The sequence below is a fragment of the Podarcis bocagei genome (genome assembly GCF_964188305.1).
Source record: "Podarcis bocagei genome assembly, chromosome: 11".
Lineage (NCBI taxonomy): Eukaryota > Metazoa > Chordata > Lepidosauria > Squamata > Lacertidae > Podarcis > Podarcis bocagei.
Genome location: NC_138136.1, coordinates 65,534,944 through 65,551,485, shown reverse-complemented (window position 1 = coordinate 65,551,485; position 16,542 = coordinate 65,534,944). Strand labels below are relative to the sequence as shown.

The window sequence follows — 16,542 nt, the reverse complement described above, 5'->3', positions numbered from 1 at the left end:
GGCTGTACTGCAAATAGTTGTGCTCTGGCTTGGCTTCGTGTATAGGGGCGAGCTGTGGTTTTGTGCCCTGTGCCAGCCAGATCTGTGTAGGGATTGCAGGGGGGTGCAGCATCCGGAGGTGCCACTATGGTTTGGCTACTGGATGGTGTCTGTAATTTATCTGTGGAGAGGGTCTGGGTTTGGGTCTGGTGTGGTTGATTGGAGATGGCGTTCTGTGTGCCTCTGGTTCTGGTGTCGGTTTTTGTGGGGAGGGCTAATTTCCAGATGTCTGGCAGGCGGGACGTGTCGTCACGCTTGTTCATGTTGTGAGGGTGTTTCTCTATCTCGATGGCTTCCATGATTATTCAAAAAACCAAGACACAGAAGAAAACAATGGCATGGCCCTCCTTCCTTATATCAAGGGCACTACAGATAAAATTAGCAAAATCCTCCATAAACACAATATCAAAACAGCCTTTTGCACCAACCAAAAAATAGCCAATATCCTCAGAAACCCCAAAGATAAAATCCAGTTAGAAAACCAAGGGGTCTATGAAATACCCTGCAAAGTCTGCCCAGCCACGTACATTGGACAAACAAACAGACGAATAAATGCACGTATCGCAGAACACAAGAATGCCGTCAAAAAAGAAGAAAAAACTTCCTCTCTTTACCAACACATGAAAGAAACAGGACACGAAATTAATTTTGCAGATTCCAAATTGCTCTTTAACATGGAACATCACCACAAGAGAATAATCATGGAAGCCATCGAGATAGAGAAACACCCTCACAACATGAACAAGCGTGACGACACGTCCCGCCTGCCAGACATCTGGAAATTAGCCCTCCCCACAAAAACCGACACCAGAACCAGAGGCACACAGAACGCCATCTCCAATCAACCACACCAGACCCAAACCCAGACCCTCTCCACAGATAAATTACAGACACCATCCAGTAGCCAAACCATAGTGGCACCTCCGGATGCTGCACCCCCCTGCAATCCCTACACAGATCTGGCTGGCACAGGGCACAAAACCACAGCTCGCCCCTATACACGAAGCCAAGCCAGAGCACAACTATTTGCAGTACAGCCATCTTCTCAGAAAAACTCTTCACTAGCTCAAGAGGTCAAGACACGAAAGCTTTAGCAACTAATCCACACCTAATGACCCTCCTAATTGGTACTCAGAATATCACTCAAGAAATCACTCAAGATATCCCTCAAGTAATTAATGAACAAAAGAAGAAAAGGCACACTAACCTGGGAACTTCCTCACTGCCCAGAACGTTGGAGGCTATACACCACACCCCCTCAACAGTATTTATAGGAACTCAAACACTGAGATCCTGCTCTGTTCCAGCAACAAGAAGCCGAAAGCACCAGCCTGAAGATGACGAGTGAGACCTCGTCGAAACGTCGCCTAGACACCCCAACTCTTACACGGGAAGACACCCGAAGACACCAAAACCTGCATTCCTGTACCCGTGAAAATCTACGAAAGCATATATATATATATATATATATATATATATATATATATATATATATATATAATTATTATTATTATTATTATTATTATTATTATTATTATTATTATTATTATTATTATTATTATTTGGGGAGGGTGAGCCTATTCTTGACCATCAGCCACTAGGCCTGGGCGATATCTGGTTGTCAATATCGTATTATATATCATCAGCTAGACATCACAAAATAAAAGGTAAAAGGTAAAGGACCCCTGGACAGTTAAGTCCTGTCAAAGGCGACTATGGGGTGTGGCGCTCATCTTGCTTCAGGCCGAGGGAGCCGGCGTTGGTCCACAGACAGCTTTCTGGGCCATGTGGCCAGCAGGACTAAACCGCTTCTGGCACAATGGAATACTGTGACGGAAACTGGAGCGCACGGAAACGCCGTTTACCTAATCATGATGCGCTGATATACCACAATGTCTGGAATAAGGAAGGAGCCAGGCAGGGGGATCAGCTGGCTTCATGGTTTCTCCGGTATTGTGGTTTTTGCACAGCAAAATCACACACTGATTCACAATATATTGCTAGGTCAAAAATTATGAAACCAATATCATGATATGAGCTTCAAACCGGTTTTGGATGATATATTGTCCAGTCCAACTAGCCACAATGACTACATATCCTCCGAAGATGGTAGAGTCTGAGACTCTTAATCTCAGGAGTCGTGGGTTTGAATCCCGTATTGGGCAAAAGATCCCTGCATTTTGGGGTTGGACTAGATGACCCCAGGGGTCCCTTGCAACTCTCCAGTTCTGCGATTCTGACTATGCCTGGGAGGGCAGCCCTGTGGCCGTCGTGCACTGCTTGAGGTCTCCCTGTGAGGAGAGGCTGTGGGGCTGGGTGGACCCACGTTGGCCCCCCTTACGGTCCTACCTTCTCGTTGTACAGCTCCCCACGCAGGACCTCCGGGGCCATCCAGTACGGAGAGCCGACGACGGCCAGAGGCTCCTTCTCGCCCCCGTCACTGGGGAGGAAGCAGAAAGGGGGAGGGGAGGACCGGGAGAAAGAGGTCAGCCGAAGCCCAGCAGGACTCCCCCCCCCCGACCCCCAAATGGCTCCCCCTGGCCAGGAAGGGCCACCCGCCTCACCTGTAGGTGGGGATCTTCTCCGCCAGGCCAAAGTCTCCCACGACGGCCGTGTAGCCGTTGTCCTCACTTCTCACTAGGCAGTTCTGGGCAGAGGGAGGAAGGAGAGGCGTCACAGGCGTCTGAGGAAGGAGAGGGGGGGCAGGGAGGGGGCTGTGGGGCACCCCATGCCTACCTTGGAGGTGAGGTCGCGGTGGAAGATGCCCTTGCTGTGCAGGTAGCGGAGGCCGCGGGCGATGTCCAGGGCCAGCTTGACGCGGACGGGCCAGGGCAGCGGGGTGGGGCTGTCCAGCAGCTGCTCCAGGTTGCCACCGTTGATGTACTGCAGGGAGGAGGAACAGCAGGGGGTGGGTTAGATGGCCTCTGGGGGTCCCCGCCAACCCTACAGTTCTAGGTGGCCCCCACCCAGCCTCTCTCTCTGGCCCCCAGCCTCCCTTCGAGGGATGGCAGTGGCTCCCCGTCCACCTTTCCTGGGCCCAGGCGGGCAGGCAGGTGAGCCTCACCTCCGTCAGCGCGTGAAGCTGGCCTTGGTGGACGCAGACGCCCATGAACCTGGAACGAGAGGGGGAGACAGAAGGACCCGTCAGGACGCCGGGGAACCCTCCCCTCACGCACTGTGCCCTGGGGGTGGGAGGCACCCACGCCCCTCCGACCCCTTGCCCAGGGCAGAAGAGAAAGCGACCCTCAGCCTCAGGCCCCCAGTCTGTAAAATGGGAACAGCACCTCTGGCAACTAGGAAGGAGGACACAGAGCTCCAGACTTTTTTGGGGGGGATAGAAGGAGCCCAGCCCACTCAAACCCCCTCTTTCTAACATTGAGACCCCCCCTTCTATGTACTTCACAAGAGAAGCCCCAACTCCCCAGACCTTTCCATCTCCTGTGCTGGAAGAAAGCGCTGGCTTTTTTGAACTGAAGCCAGAGTCCCCCAGGAGATGTTCCTCAAGGGCAGGCAGAGGTTGGGGGGCTGCGCCTGGAACCCCCTCAGGCCAGGCTGGGCACCCCCTTTGGCCAGAGCCCCCCACCCCCACCGAGGGAGCCTCACCGGAGGATGTTGGGGTGGGAGAGGCGATTCATGAGCTGCACCTCACGCAGCATGTTGCCACGGTTACTCATCAGCTTGTTCATCTTCAGGACCATGATCTGCCCCGACTGGCGATGCCTCACCTGCAGGGAGAGCGGAGGAGGCCTTCCTTGAGGGGGGGAGCTTTTGCCATTTGTTGCATTCAGTGCCGGATTTACGTATAAGCAGTGGCGTCGCAGTGGGGGGCGGGGTGCCCCGGGTGCCATGTCTGGGGGGTGACAAGAAGGCCACCGCAGCCACATGTGGAGGATCCTCTGTTCGCAGCTGCAGCCGCAAGCAGAGGATCCCAGCACCAGCAGCAAACCACTATGTACAGTGCATGTGCGGTGTCACATGCATGCGCCATACGTAACAACGCCACACATGCGCTGTACATACATCTGTAACAACTCCGCACATGCGTCCGTATGGCGCTCGAGTGCCGCCGCTGGCAAACTGCTATGTGCAGTGCATGTGTGGCATTGCTACATTTGGTGCATGCGCCGTACGTAGCGAAGCCGCACAGGCGCTGCACATAGCAGTTTGCCGCCCTGGGTGTCACGACGCCTTCGTTCGCCCCTGAGTATAAGCTAAACAAGCTGTAGCTTAGGGCCCCACTCTCTTGGGGACCCAAAAAATTAAAGGAAAAAACAATTGGATGGACATTTCTAAAATGCAAGATAAAAAAACAAATAAAATAAAACCTACATACAGCAACATTTCAGTTCAAGAATTACTTTGATAAAATACGTATAGGCTTGTAGGCTTCTCAGAAGAGGGGAGTCATTGGCCACTGTTGTAAACAAAATCTGCCCTTTTCCCCTTATGGGGTACCCAAGAGCCCATATAGAGTCCTTACGTAGGTTCCCCATTGGTAGGAGAGAATAACAGAGGCCAAGCAGAGAATATTGAGAAGCAAAGCAGCTAGTAAGCCTGATCTTTATCGATCTGTTGCAACAGGGTGCTCCCCTCACACGCAGGAGAAGGAGGAGGAACCCAGAACAATGGCGCGAAAGGCCTTATATAGACATTTTAAATTCCCTGCCCTGGAGCTCCAGACCACCCCTCCATACATCATACATACAATCTATGTACATGCTTGGCTGGTACACTTTTGAATATTTAACACATATCTAAGACCTCAAAATTCCTATCACACCACTTTGAAGACATGGTGCTGGCCTAGTTTCCCTCCCCCCACTGGTGGACGAAGGTGAGGGCGGGGGGGGGGCGGTCCGCCCTGGGTGCCAACTGGGGGGGGGTGTGACGTCGCAGCTGCCCCTGTACCCAACCCCTGGGACCCTCGGTGCTCACCACACATTTCTGGGATGCTTGGCACTCGCTGTGCATGCCCCAGGACATGTGCCGTGTGCTGTGCCCCCCCAACGCACCCCCCCCCGGGACGTGCACCAGCCATGCCCCCGGATGTACCTCACTCCTGATGCCAGAGCAGGTAGCTTTGCCACTGCCCCCCCCTGCTCTGCAGCTCTCCATATGCCATGGAAGCAGCTGGTGGGGGGAGAAGGGCTGTGCAAAAGGGAGGCTTTCCATGACAGCCCAGGCAGAAGCTGCTCCCAAGGAAGGACCCCCCCCCCGGGCTTCCTGGCATGGGATGGGGAGAGAGGCGCCAGCCCACACCTGCAGGCCTCTGAGACAGCTGCCCCCCCCCCCAGCCGGGCCCAGCAGCTGCTTCTCCCCCCTGCAGGGAGTCCTCCTCCCAGGGGCTGCCTCCCAGATTCCTGGCTGCTGCCGTCAGTGCTGCTCTTGCCCTTTTTAGTCGATGCTCCAAGGCCCGGCGGGCGAGGCTGCCTGCTCCTCCTGCGCCGCCTCTGGCTGCTCCCCCCCCCCGCAGCCCCAGGGAAGACGAGGAGGAAGGGGGCAAGGGGGTCTGGGCAGAACAGATGTGGGGGGCAGGGGAGACCCAGGGCTGGTGGCTGCAGGACCCCAGAGGGAAGGAGTCCCCTCGCAGAATGTCTCTAAAGTAGAGCACCATCCAGCTGAATCACAGAACTGCAGAGTTGCAAGGGACCATCAGGGTCATCTAGTCCAACCCCCAAAATGCAGGAATCTTTTGCCCCATGTGGGGCTTGAACCCCCGACCCACAGACGAAAGTCTCATGCTTTACTGACTGAGCTGCCCTGTACCGAGGAGAAGAGCACCTCCTCCAGCCGCCGTGCCCCCAAATCCCAGGTGCACTCTTCACATGCTCAGGGACCCTCTGCTCCGTGACGCCTTCACATCAGCCTGGAAGCGTTCTGGGGCTGAATCTGCACCCAGCGCAGGGCTGCCTGGTGAGAGAAGTTCAAGGTGGGCCAAGGCTCGACCCCAGCATGATTGGCAAGGGCATAACCCCCCCCCCCAGCTCAGGTCAGGGGATGCTGTGGGGTGGGGCTGGGCGTGGGGCTGCCATCAGCCCTTCACAGAGGGACCTTCAAGGGTGCTCTAGTCCAACCCCCAGGAATCCCTCCCACCTCTGCTTAAGAACACTAAGGAAGGAGAGTTTGCCGCCTGCATTTATCCCTGCACTGCGAGGGGGAGGTCTAGATGACCCCTGGGGTCCCTTCCAACTCAGCCATTCTGTGCTTCCACGATGATTTTCCGTGTGTAGGATAGACAGACCCCCAGGACTCTCCTTGGCCATGCCAGCTCTTCCCACCATTGTCAGCAGGGCAGACGCTCTCGGGTGCCAGGCAAGGCGGAGGGGGCAGAGTGCCTGCCTCACCAACTGCTGCCAAGGCCTGGTGTGTGAAAGGCGATCGCCCAGCCTCACTAATGCATCCCTTCCGCCAGGTCCTTCAATTATTGAGCTCTCTCTCACCAAATGGTGGCCCAGAGATCACCTGTCACAGGTGTCGCCTTCCATCAGAGTCCGCCACTGCCCCCCGCAAGCAGAGCGGAAGCACCTCAGGGCAGAGACTCCCTGCAAGACGGAGGACTAAGGAGGCTGCCAGCCCCACAGACCCTCCAGCCGATGGGTCTGCCCAAAGGAAAATCCACGCAGCAGCCTTCTAGTGCTCAGGATTGGAGCAGAACTATCTTCTAACATGCTGCCAGATCCCCCCCCTTTTTTTTCTGCTAAAGGACGCAGATCTTCCTGGGACTGCGGGGGATGGGGGACGACACACACGTGAACTCAATTCCCCTCCCCTCTCCCCACGCCTCCCCCTCCCTCAGCAGCATGGAAGGAAACTCCACCCCAAACTTTCCCCCTAAACTCAAATGCAAGCGCCTTGCAAGAGTAAAGGCCTCCTTCCCAGCCTGTTTATTCAGGCAGGATGTCCAATTTTGGAGCCTGACATTTATGCAGCAGAGACTTCTCCAGAACCGCCCCTCTGCCAGCTCCCTTCGGAGGAAGGGCCCGTCCTCCGGGCTTACAGAAATGAATAGAAAAACCGTAAATCGCATGCCAGGATTTGCTCCAAAGTGCAGGGCTGATAAAACCAAGCATGTTCCAGAATCCAGCCTGACTGATCAGGCTCCAGATAACAGAGTTAATGTTCGTCGATCGCAGACACTTTGATCCGGTTTGTCCTTCCAATCATAGAATTGTAGAGCTGGAAGGTACACCCAGGGGTCATCCATCCCAACCCGCACTGCCCCTTGCTGTGCCAAAGCCAGGCCAGAAGCTAGCCAGCAGGACCAGAGGTCAAGCCCCCGCCAGCCATAAAAGCCCCGGCAGGGATGATCCAGCAGGTTGCCTTGGGTTCATTTTCTGAAATGCAGGCGGTTGTGCCGGATGACCTTGTGCGTCTCCCTTCCTACAATTCTATGGCCCCACCTTTTCTCCAAGGAGCTCAACGTGGAATATAAATGCAGAAAAAAGAATCAAGGGCTCAGAACAGGACCGGGAGAACTTCGCCTAAGGAAGTCAAGGATGCGAGCTGACCCAAACTCTAGCCGGAGCAGAACATCAAAGAAGAGCCCAGCAGCAGGATCAGGCCAGAGGGAGCCCTCCTAGCCCTGCTCTCTAATCCTGCAGTGGCAAAGCAGACGCCCCAAAGGGAAACCCGGAAGCAGGATTCGAACTCAAGAGCAAGTCCTGTGGTTTCCAGCAAGGGATATTCAGAAGATTGCTGCCTCCAGCCATGGAGACAGAGATATCAATAGCCCTCTCCCCTATCAATTGGTCTAATCCTCTTTAAAGCCACCCAAGTCAGCGGCCATCCCTGTCTCCTGTGGGAGAGAGTTCCGCAGTTCAACTCTGCGCTATGTGCAAAAGGACTGTCTTTTCTCTGTCCCGAATCTTCCAGCATTCAGATGCAGGAGGAAAGGCCCATTTCCCAGACAGATACAGTGGTACCCCGGGTGAAGTACTTAATTTGTTCCCGAGGTACGTTCTTAACCTGAAACTGTTCTTAACCTGAAGCACCACTTTAGCTAATGGGGCCTCCTGCTGCTGCCGCGCCGCCGGAGCACAATTTCTGTTCTCATCCTGAAGCAAAGTTCTTAACCCAAGGTAATATTTCTGGGTTAGCGGAGTCAGTAACCTGAAGCATATGTAACCCGAGGTATCACTGTACATAGATAAACTTTATTTGCATTAGCCAATGGCCATAGCAACATAAAACAAGCACTATATACAATTAAGAAGACAACAATGGGTAAAAAGGGCAATCAAATGACCAAGATTATCGTTCAGATACAGAGAGACGGACCTGCCGGCTCCAGACCTTCCTGCATCCCTGACCCTTTCCCCTCCTGGGTCCCCTTTCAAGGTCGTCCAAAGCCAGCGCCACCCAGGGACCAGGTGAGCACCAAGGAACACAAAAGCATCCGAGGGAGGCAGGTGATGCAAGAGGGAACAATTGGGGCCTCTGTTTACGTCTAAACAAGGCGGCGTCACGGCAGAGGAGAAGGAACCGGCTCCCAAGAGCAGCGGCGACGCCATTTGTGGCCCCCTCTGTCCCAGCAAGGTCTCTTTGAAGGCACCTCCCGTCAATGCCAGGGAGGCACCAGGGAGGCAGATCTGGCCCAGATAAGCTCCAGCCTGGGAGCCAGGCAAGCCTCCTAATGAGGTTGTGGTGGCTGCCCAACGCTCCCTTAGGGAAGTCCTGCCCAGCTGGAGCTGAGCGTCAGCACTTCCGGGCTGGGGCCTGCCAGGATTGCAAAAGGATTGGGCCACAATGCCCTTTCCCTCGCAGCTGGGGGCAGATTTCAAAACAGTTGGAAGAGGAGAATTTTTAACCTACTGATGTGCTTATTACATGTTAGCGTTTACATTTCTGGGAGAATTTCAGTGCAAACCAGAGTTAGAAACTCAGATATACAGAACTGACGGGAAGAATCTGGAACCAGCGAGACCAAGCATTCCGAAAAGACTGGAATAAATTTATATTAAGTTTGAAAGACAACTGTAAGCAATTAACATCACTAGCAGGGTTATCTGGAGATTTGTAAGATGAAATGGCTACCTATTCAGGATGAGCAATGGAATAACTTGATAGAACGTGTCCAGAGGAGGGCAACCAAAATGGTCAAAGGCCTGGAAACGATGCCTTATGAGGAACGGCTAAGGGAGCTGGGCATGTTTAGCCTGGAGAAGAGGAGGTTAAGGGGTGATATGATAGCCATGTTCAAATATATAAAAGGATGTCATATAGAGGAGGGAGAAAGGTTGTTTTCTGCTGCTCCAGAGAAGCGGACACGGAGCAATGGATCCAAACTACAAGAAAGAAGATTCCACCTAAACATTAGGAAGAACTTCCTGACAGTAAGAGCTATTCGACAGTGGAATTTGCTGCCAAGGAGTGTGGTGGAGTCTCCTACTTTGGAAGTCTTTAAGCAGAGGCTTGACAACCATATGTCAGGAGTGCTCTGATGGTGTTTCCTGCTTGGCAGGGGGTTGGACTCGATGGCCCTTGTGGTCTCTTCCAACTCTATGATTCTATGATTCTATGATTCTATGATTCTAACAAGAATAGGAAAGGAAGTGAAATACAAAGATGCAAAATTTAAGTTTGTAAACTATTAGGTGGGAGGGAAGCCATTGAGCTCAGTTGAGCAAAAAACATTTAATAAGATACGATGTTACGCAATGTGATTATATGTAAAACTAATAAAAATGATTATACAAAAATAGAAACTCAGATATAGAAGCTGGGTGCCAAATGGCTCCTCAAACCAGGGTTACAGCTGCCAAAACGGAGTGCCCGGTGGCCGTTTGGGGGCCAGATGACGTGAAAGTTGTAATTTTCAATACATTCGTTCTGATTCTGCAGATAATGTATAACTGATAGAATTCGACAGGATGCGTTGCTAGTGTATGAGAGCAGATCCAAGGATCCCCTGGCGGGCGGCTCCAGATGGGGGAGACGTCAGGCGCCATCCGGGCAAATGGGCATCTTCTCTTGGTCCCAAGCGGCTGAGAGCCGGGTGCAAAATGTGCCTGGCTGATTTTGAACATGGGTGCAAATACTTTGAATATCCAGAACATATTGCACAGCGGCATTTGGGAATGAGACGGGTTCGCATCCAGGAAGCATGAAGTGAAAACTGTTTGTTTGGGAGGAGTGGGTATGCTGTGGTGCAGGTATTTTCAATTGTGTCCCTCTCTAGGCGTACCCATTGTTTTGTCTCATCTTCTAGTATATATGGGATTATATGGCGTATTTGGTTGGCAATGTAATATGCTTCTATGTTGGGGATTCCCCATCCTCCTTCTGAGGTATTTGGGGCTTATCCTTGGTTTTTTTATGTGAGAAGATAAAGAGTGTAGTTTTCTCTGCCAACTGCGGAGTTGGGTTGGGGGGATATAAGTGAAAACTGTTCAGGCCAGCCAACTCTCAGCCGGGAGAGCCTCAGCTGGTTGGTGGGTTGATTTTACTTCTACGCCGCTTTTCCAAAACGAGGTCTGCTCAAAGCAGCTAGCAGACATTCAAAACATCAAAACACAAATATACAAAATACAGAGCATGTTAGTAAACTCAAAAACCAACAATTTAGCAAACACAGAATAAATTCAACATTACAAAAAAATAAGGGAAAGAAACCAATCCAGGTTTAAGTACACGAATACAAAACAAAGCGAGAGTTATGGCAATGAAGTTACTGTTTTCTTCTGCTCCTACAATAGAAAGAGGCCTGGCCTGCCTTACTGGGTCGTTGTTTGAGGACAAACCAGGAAAAGATGGCAAGACATTAAAAAACCCGCTGTGGATGAGAAGCAAGAGTCTGAAAGACGCTTCAAACCTGTCCCTGGTGTTTCTCCAGCCCTGGTGGCAAAATAAGGACATCAGAAGAGGCCTGGGTCTGGATCAGGCCAGAAGAGGGCCATCTGGTCCACCACCCTGTTCTCACAGGGGCCAGCCAGATCCCTCCAAAGGGATCCCACAAGCAGGATCGGAGCACAGCAGAAGCAGCTCTCCCCAGCCGTGGGATTCCCAGCGAATGGCCTAATTGGCAGAGACTGACTTCCTCCAACCGGGGAGCTGAAACATGGGCCTTGGGGGCAGTAGCCTCTGGGGAGGCCGGCGTATTCATTTATTTGTGTAAAAAAAATTATATACTGCTACATCATTAAAAATAATAATCAAAGAGGCTTATAGCAATGGTATTTATATGCAATAAAAACCGCAGAGGAAAATTAAAACCAAGAGATCATCAACTTGCCATGACAGAAAAATGTTTTGCTAGCAGTCAGCATAAGATTATGGGAAACGGGTCTTGCCATGTGAAGCTCTGGCCACAACGGCAGTGAGGAAAAAGCCCCTATCATAGAGGCCTAGAACAACAGAGCTGGAAGGGGTCCCAGGGGTCATCCAGCCCACCCCTGAAATGCAGAAATCACAGTGGAAGAATCATAGAATCGTAGAGCCCAAAGAGACCCCAGCGGCCATCCAGCGCACCCCTGAAATGCAGAAATCACAGCTCAAGAATCGCCCACAGGTGGCCCTCCGAGCTCTGCTTAAAAACCTCCGCCACTTTCCGCCACCCTTGCAAACCTCTGGCCACCACTGGCCCAAGCTCCAGCCTGCATTGACCTGATTACGGCCACACTGGCGTTGGCAAGAGCAGACAAATACCGGCACAGCCCAGCCTGTTTCTGAAACCAGGACGTGGCAGAACCTGATGAACAGCTGGCTTGATCCAGCCACTGATAGTCGCGGAGGGTGGCAAGGACAGGGCAGAGCCTCCCTCGGCTGGCACACCGCTTGGGCCCTGGCAGCATCTCCAGCTGGCGAAGGGTGTCTCTCGTTCTCCGGGAGGCCCTGCAAAGCCACTGCTGCCAGTCAGAGCAGGAGATGCCCGGGCTAAGGGGGCCAGCAGCCAGACTGCGCCTCGGAGGGCAGCTCAAGGGCCCTAGGCCAGCGAGAAAGTCTCTGCTTTGCCCGCCGAAGGGCCCCGGGTGCAACCCTCACCACCTTCAGCAGGAAAAGATGCCAGGCTCTTTGGCCTCTGGCCGCCAGAGAAGGGGCTAGTGGGCCGGGGGTGGGCAGGGCAAGGCAGCCTCCTGCATCAAGTCATTCCGCCTTCATTTCATGAAATCTATACACTCCTTGTTTGTTCAAGAAAGCCTCCGTTTACAAAAAAAGATTAAGCAATAAAATTATCAATAACAACTGACAGCTATAATTTAAGACTATCAAAAAGCTAAAATAACAACGGAATAAAAATGGATTAAAACTGGCAGCAACCTTCTCAATCTCTGGGGAGGCTTGTCAAAACAAAACCTGTTTCTAGCAGGCGCCGAAAAAGAGGGTGCAGCGAAATCGCCTCTCTGAAGTCAAGAGGCAGGGAGTTCCAAAGGGCGAAGGCGGCCACACTTACAAGATTCCTGCCTCGTGGCCCCTGCCAGTACTATGCTTCCCTTACAAAGACGTTCACAGGACTGCCACCCCCACCCTTTCGAAGGCTGCGCTTCCCCACACGCTCCAGCCCTCCCCACCACCCACCACTGCTCTTGCACCCCCCAGGGGCCGGGCCCAGGCTGCAGCAGCTAACAGAGGAGGGCTGGGCTCAGGAAGAGCAGCGTGGAAGCCCCTGCCCTGGCTGGGAGCCTGGGGCCCCTCCCCAGTCTGGCTGGCCCTCGGCCAAGACCCACGGCCACCCCCCAACCCCCCAGCCTCTCCCCTCCTGCTGCTTTCTCAGAACTCCTCCTGGCTCAGGAAGGGCTTCCCACCCCCCATTCCCACCCCCAGCAAGGCTTTCTGTGCCCCTGCAGGCTTTGGCACCTTCCTAGTGGGGCAAGCCAGCCCCAGAGGCAAAGGGGCAGCACGGAAGGAGCTGGGGGTGGCAGGGGGAATCCCCAGGAAAAAGGGACCCCCATATCAGGGGAGCAACTGGCAGGAGCCGCAAAAGCCACCCATGTCTCCCCCCCCCCAAGCTTTCTTCTGTCTGGTCCTGCTGTCAGCAGAGATCCTAGAAGGGGAGAGCTGGAAGGGGACCCTCAGGGTCATCCAGACCAACCCCCTGCAACGCAGGAATCACAGCTGGAAAGCCCAAGGCAGGCCCCACAAACTGCAAAGAGCACACACACACACACACACACCCTCCCTGCAGAGCGGGCCAGAGATCACAAGGGGTTGTTTCTACACACACACACACACACACAAAACACCCCACTCCAAAATCCATGCCTCCTGCTGTGCTCCAAGTGCCCCTGCTGGGTTCCTCTGTGTGGGTGGGCACCCTCAGAGTGGCTTCGGCTGCCCGCCAGGGCAAAACCGGGGCAAACCCAGATTAGCCGGCTTCTAATTCCCCTCTAATGAGGCCTGGGCTGGGTGTGGCACCTAATGACCCTAATAATCCCTCGGCACAAGCCGGGAAGAAGATCAGAGGCGGCAGGCCAGGCTGGGAGAGTCTGCCTGGGGGAGGGGAGAGGGGGGGAGGGGGGTGCCCCCCCCTCCAAGAGGGCAGAGGCAGGGGCACCTCGCAAAGAAGGCTCAGAGGCCAGTGCTCACTCCTCAAAGCAGCCCCTGGCACAGAGGAGGGCAGGGCCCCTGCCAAGACACTCCAAATGTGGGGGGGGGGATCCGAAATGGCACCCGGTCTGGGGACACCCTGGCTGGCAGGCAGGCAGGAGTCACGAGCTGGCCTGCTCCTCTGTGCATGGCGGGGGGCGGCTGTTGATGTTCTCCAGCTCTGAGAGGAGCAGGCAGAGATTCCTGCAGCGATGCCACCCACTCCTGGCACGGGGCCTGCAATCCGGGCACATTCCCAGAGCCAAGCTCCGCCGCTCTGCTGCTGCGGCCGCCCACCTCCCTCCCGGCAGCAGCTGGGGCCCAGATGGGCCTCCCCACCCACCCCAACGGCTTCCAAGCCCACTCCTCGCGGCTGGCAGGTGGGTGGGCAGCCTTCAAGGCGGCAGAAGCTGTGCCAGGCCTTGCCCTCCTCCAGACCACACACAGTGGGCACACACAGTGCAGGGCACAGCCAGACCACGCCTGGGCAACTTGGGGCACCCCTCCCAGTGGGAAGCAGCAACCAAGTGACATTTGGGGCCCCAGGGCACCAAGGGGGGCCTGGGGGGGGTCAGAGGCTGTGCAGTGCATGTGTGTTTGTGAATGCCTTTCTCTGTCGGGAGCCTCCTTTGACTACTCAGAATCATAGGCTTGTTGGAAGGGACCCCAGTGGTCATCTAGTCCAACCCCTGCAATGCAGGAATCACAACTTGATTTTTCTGTCTTTCTTGGATGGTGGAAATAACCACCTCAGCTTTCGCTTCTGCTCCAGTTTTCCAAATCCAGAAGAGGAGGGCTGAGCCCTTGCTGTTCATTGTGGGGTAACGCCAGCCTTGCGAGGGAGGCAGGGCTGCAGGGCAGCGCCTCCAAGCCCCACAGCGTCCCTTCAGCAAATGCCGCTGTGAACATGTGCAACACACAGACGCAAATCCACGAATGCAAACCCTGCGCACAGCTTGCGCAGAAAACCTCCAGGCAGAAATGTGGGCTCCCCACTGTATGTAGTTGGGGGTGGGCGAGAGAGACCAGAAGACCCCCGCTCCCAAGGCAGGCTTTGCCCCCCCCCCCCATCGCTGCATCCAGGGGACCTTTAGCAAGCCACCCAGAGCAAGCAGAGGCAGAGACCTCCAGGTGACTCGAGCGAGCAAGTCAAGCCGCGAGGGGAAAGGCCCAGGATTGGAGCCCGGCCAATTCCAGCGGCGGAAAAGCTCCTTCCTGACTCGCAAGGCAGCCGCCAGACCCCAAACAGGAGCCAGGCCTCCTGAGCATCTCTTCCAATATTTACAAAATACTTGAGCAAGCTGGGACTGGCCCAGAGACACAGAGCAGCCCAGGCATGGGGGGTCCAGCACCCCCCCCACACTCCGTGGGGGAAGGGCAAGGGGCCCAGAGAGGGACGGAAGAAAGGGCGGCTCCTGGAAACAAGCGCTGGCTGGCCGGCAGGAGCCAAGGCGGAGGCGCTCAGGATCAGTGCCAGGAGACACAGGGGGGGGGGACCCAATCAGACCCAAGAGCCCCCTTGGGCTGGCAAGGGCAATGCAGGCAGGGGCAGGCTAGCCTCTCGTGGGACCCAGGATGAGGGGAACCTCAGCGGTCATCTAGTCCAGCCTCCTCTTAGGGGTCTGCCCCAGAATGCCCTCCTCAGTGCCAGGATTATGCAGCCAAGGAGCAAATGCGCTTGGCTCAGAGAGGCCCAAGAGAGGGCCCAGCGCCTCTGCCAACCGGGCGCCCTGCCGCTGTTTTGGACTACAAATCCCATCAGGTGGGGGGCTGTGGTCCAGGGCATTTGAAGGGTGCCAGGGTGGCGAATCCTGCTCCGCGCCACAGAGCGGCTGCTCTCAGTTCACAGGCCTTGGGGCTCAGCGTCTCTGGTTAGGGGGCTTTCTATGGGGCCTTCGCAGCCCTGAAAAACTTTTCCTAGTTTCAGCTGCCTCCCAAAACACACACACACACACACACACACACACACACACACACACACACACAACCCTGTATCTGCCGCTTTAATCTGCATGTGATGCTTTTAGCTGGCCTGGAATTGCAGAGGATAAGTCCTTTTTTGAGGAGGAGAAGCCGACAGGGCCTTTGCTCAGCCGCAGCTGCCTTTGTGGAGACAGTGGGACGAATCTGGGGGATTTGGGGCTGGAAAAGGCCAAAGGATCAGCAGCAGCTGCTGCCTCTGTCCTGGTGACTGGAGACCCTCCTACGCTGCCCCCCTTGCCCACCTCCCATGCCAGAGGGCCAGTTCCCTGCAAAGGGCAGGACCCCACAAAGCCGCCAGCCCCACAGGGTGATCAGCCCAGCCTGGGTCAAAATCCCCCGAGGGAGGCCAGCTCTGGGGCAGCCCAAACACACCTATGAGTTCAGGGCACCCGGATTTGTACAGAGTGGCACCCTAGCCTGCCCTCTTGGCCGAGATGAGCTCAAGGGTCAAAAGGCCTTTGGCTGGCCCTGGCAAGAACCGACACAGGGGGAAGCGCCTGCCCTATGGCCGCAAAGCAAGGCTGTTCCGAGGAATGCGCAGCACATGTGGCTCACTCTGCCCTTGGCCCAAAAGCGGGTGGCATCTGCCTGGCAGCGGAGAAGCTGGAAAGGCCAGGCCGGATGACTCAGGAGCCGAGGCAAAACCCTGGCCGGCCCAACTGGCCCTGCCTGGGATCCTGCATGACACACACACACACACACACGTGCAGAGTGCAATCTCCCGAGCGCCTGCACCTTGCCCCTTGGCCCTTCCCCGCAGCCCAGCTGCCAGGACTAATTGAGAGCCCTCCCACTTCCTCCCCTGCCCGGGCACCAAAGGGGACTTTGCCGCTCTGCCGTTCCCTCTGCTCCTTCCCAAAGTCCTGCCAAGAACTGGCAGCCGGCAGCGGGCATGGCAGGATCCCAGCATGCACTGCTCCCTCCGGAGAACAACAACTGGGACACCTTCAGGGCTGAGTGCAAAGAGCCCGGCCAGGAGAGGCCTGGGAAGGGAGGGAG

At 55.1% G+C, this 16,542-nt stretch overlaps 1 protein-coding gene across 1 annotated transcript in view; it reads right to left on the bottom strand.

Annotated features, from left to right (window-relative positions):
• Positions 1–16,542, bottom strand: part of TESK1 (testis associated actin remodelling kinase 1) — a 32,550-nt gene that overhangs the window by 13,602 nt on the left and 2,406 nt on the right. The window contains exons 2-6 of the mRNA XM_081212890.1: positions 3,643–3,764; positions 3,104–3,152; positions 2,776–2,922; positions 2,604–2,686; positions 2,389–2,479 (exon numbers count right to left, since the gene is read on the bottom strand). Coding sequence (XP_081069016.1) covers positions 2,389–2,479; positions 2,604–2,686; positions 2,776–2,922; positions 3,104–3,152; positions 3,643–3,764 — 492 coding nt within the window. The remainder of the gene's footprint in view (positions 1–2,388; positions 2,480–2,603; positions 2,687–2,775; positions 2,923–3,103; positions 3,153–3,642; positions 3,765–16,542) is intronic.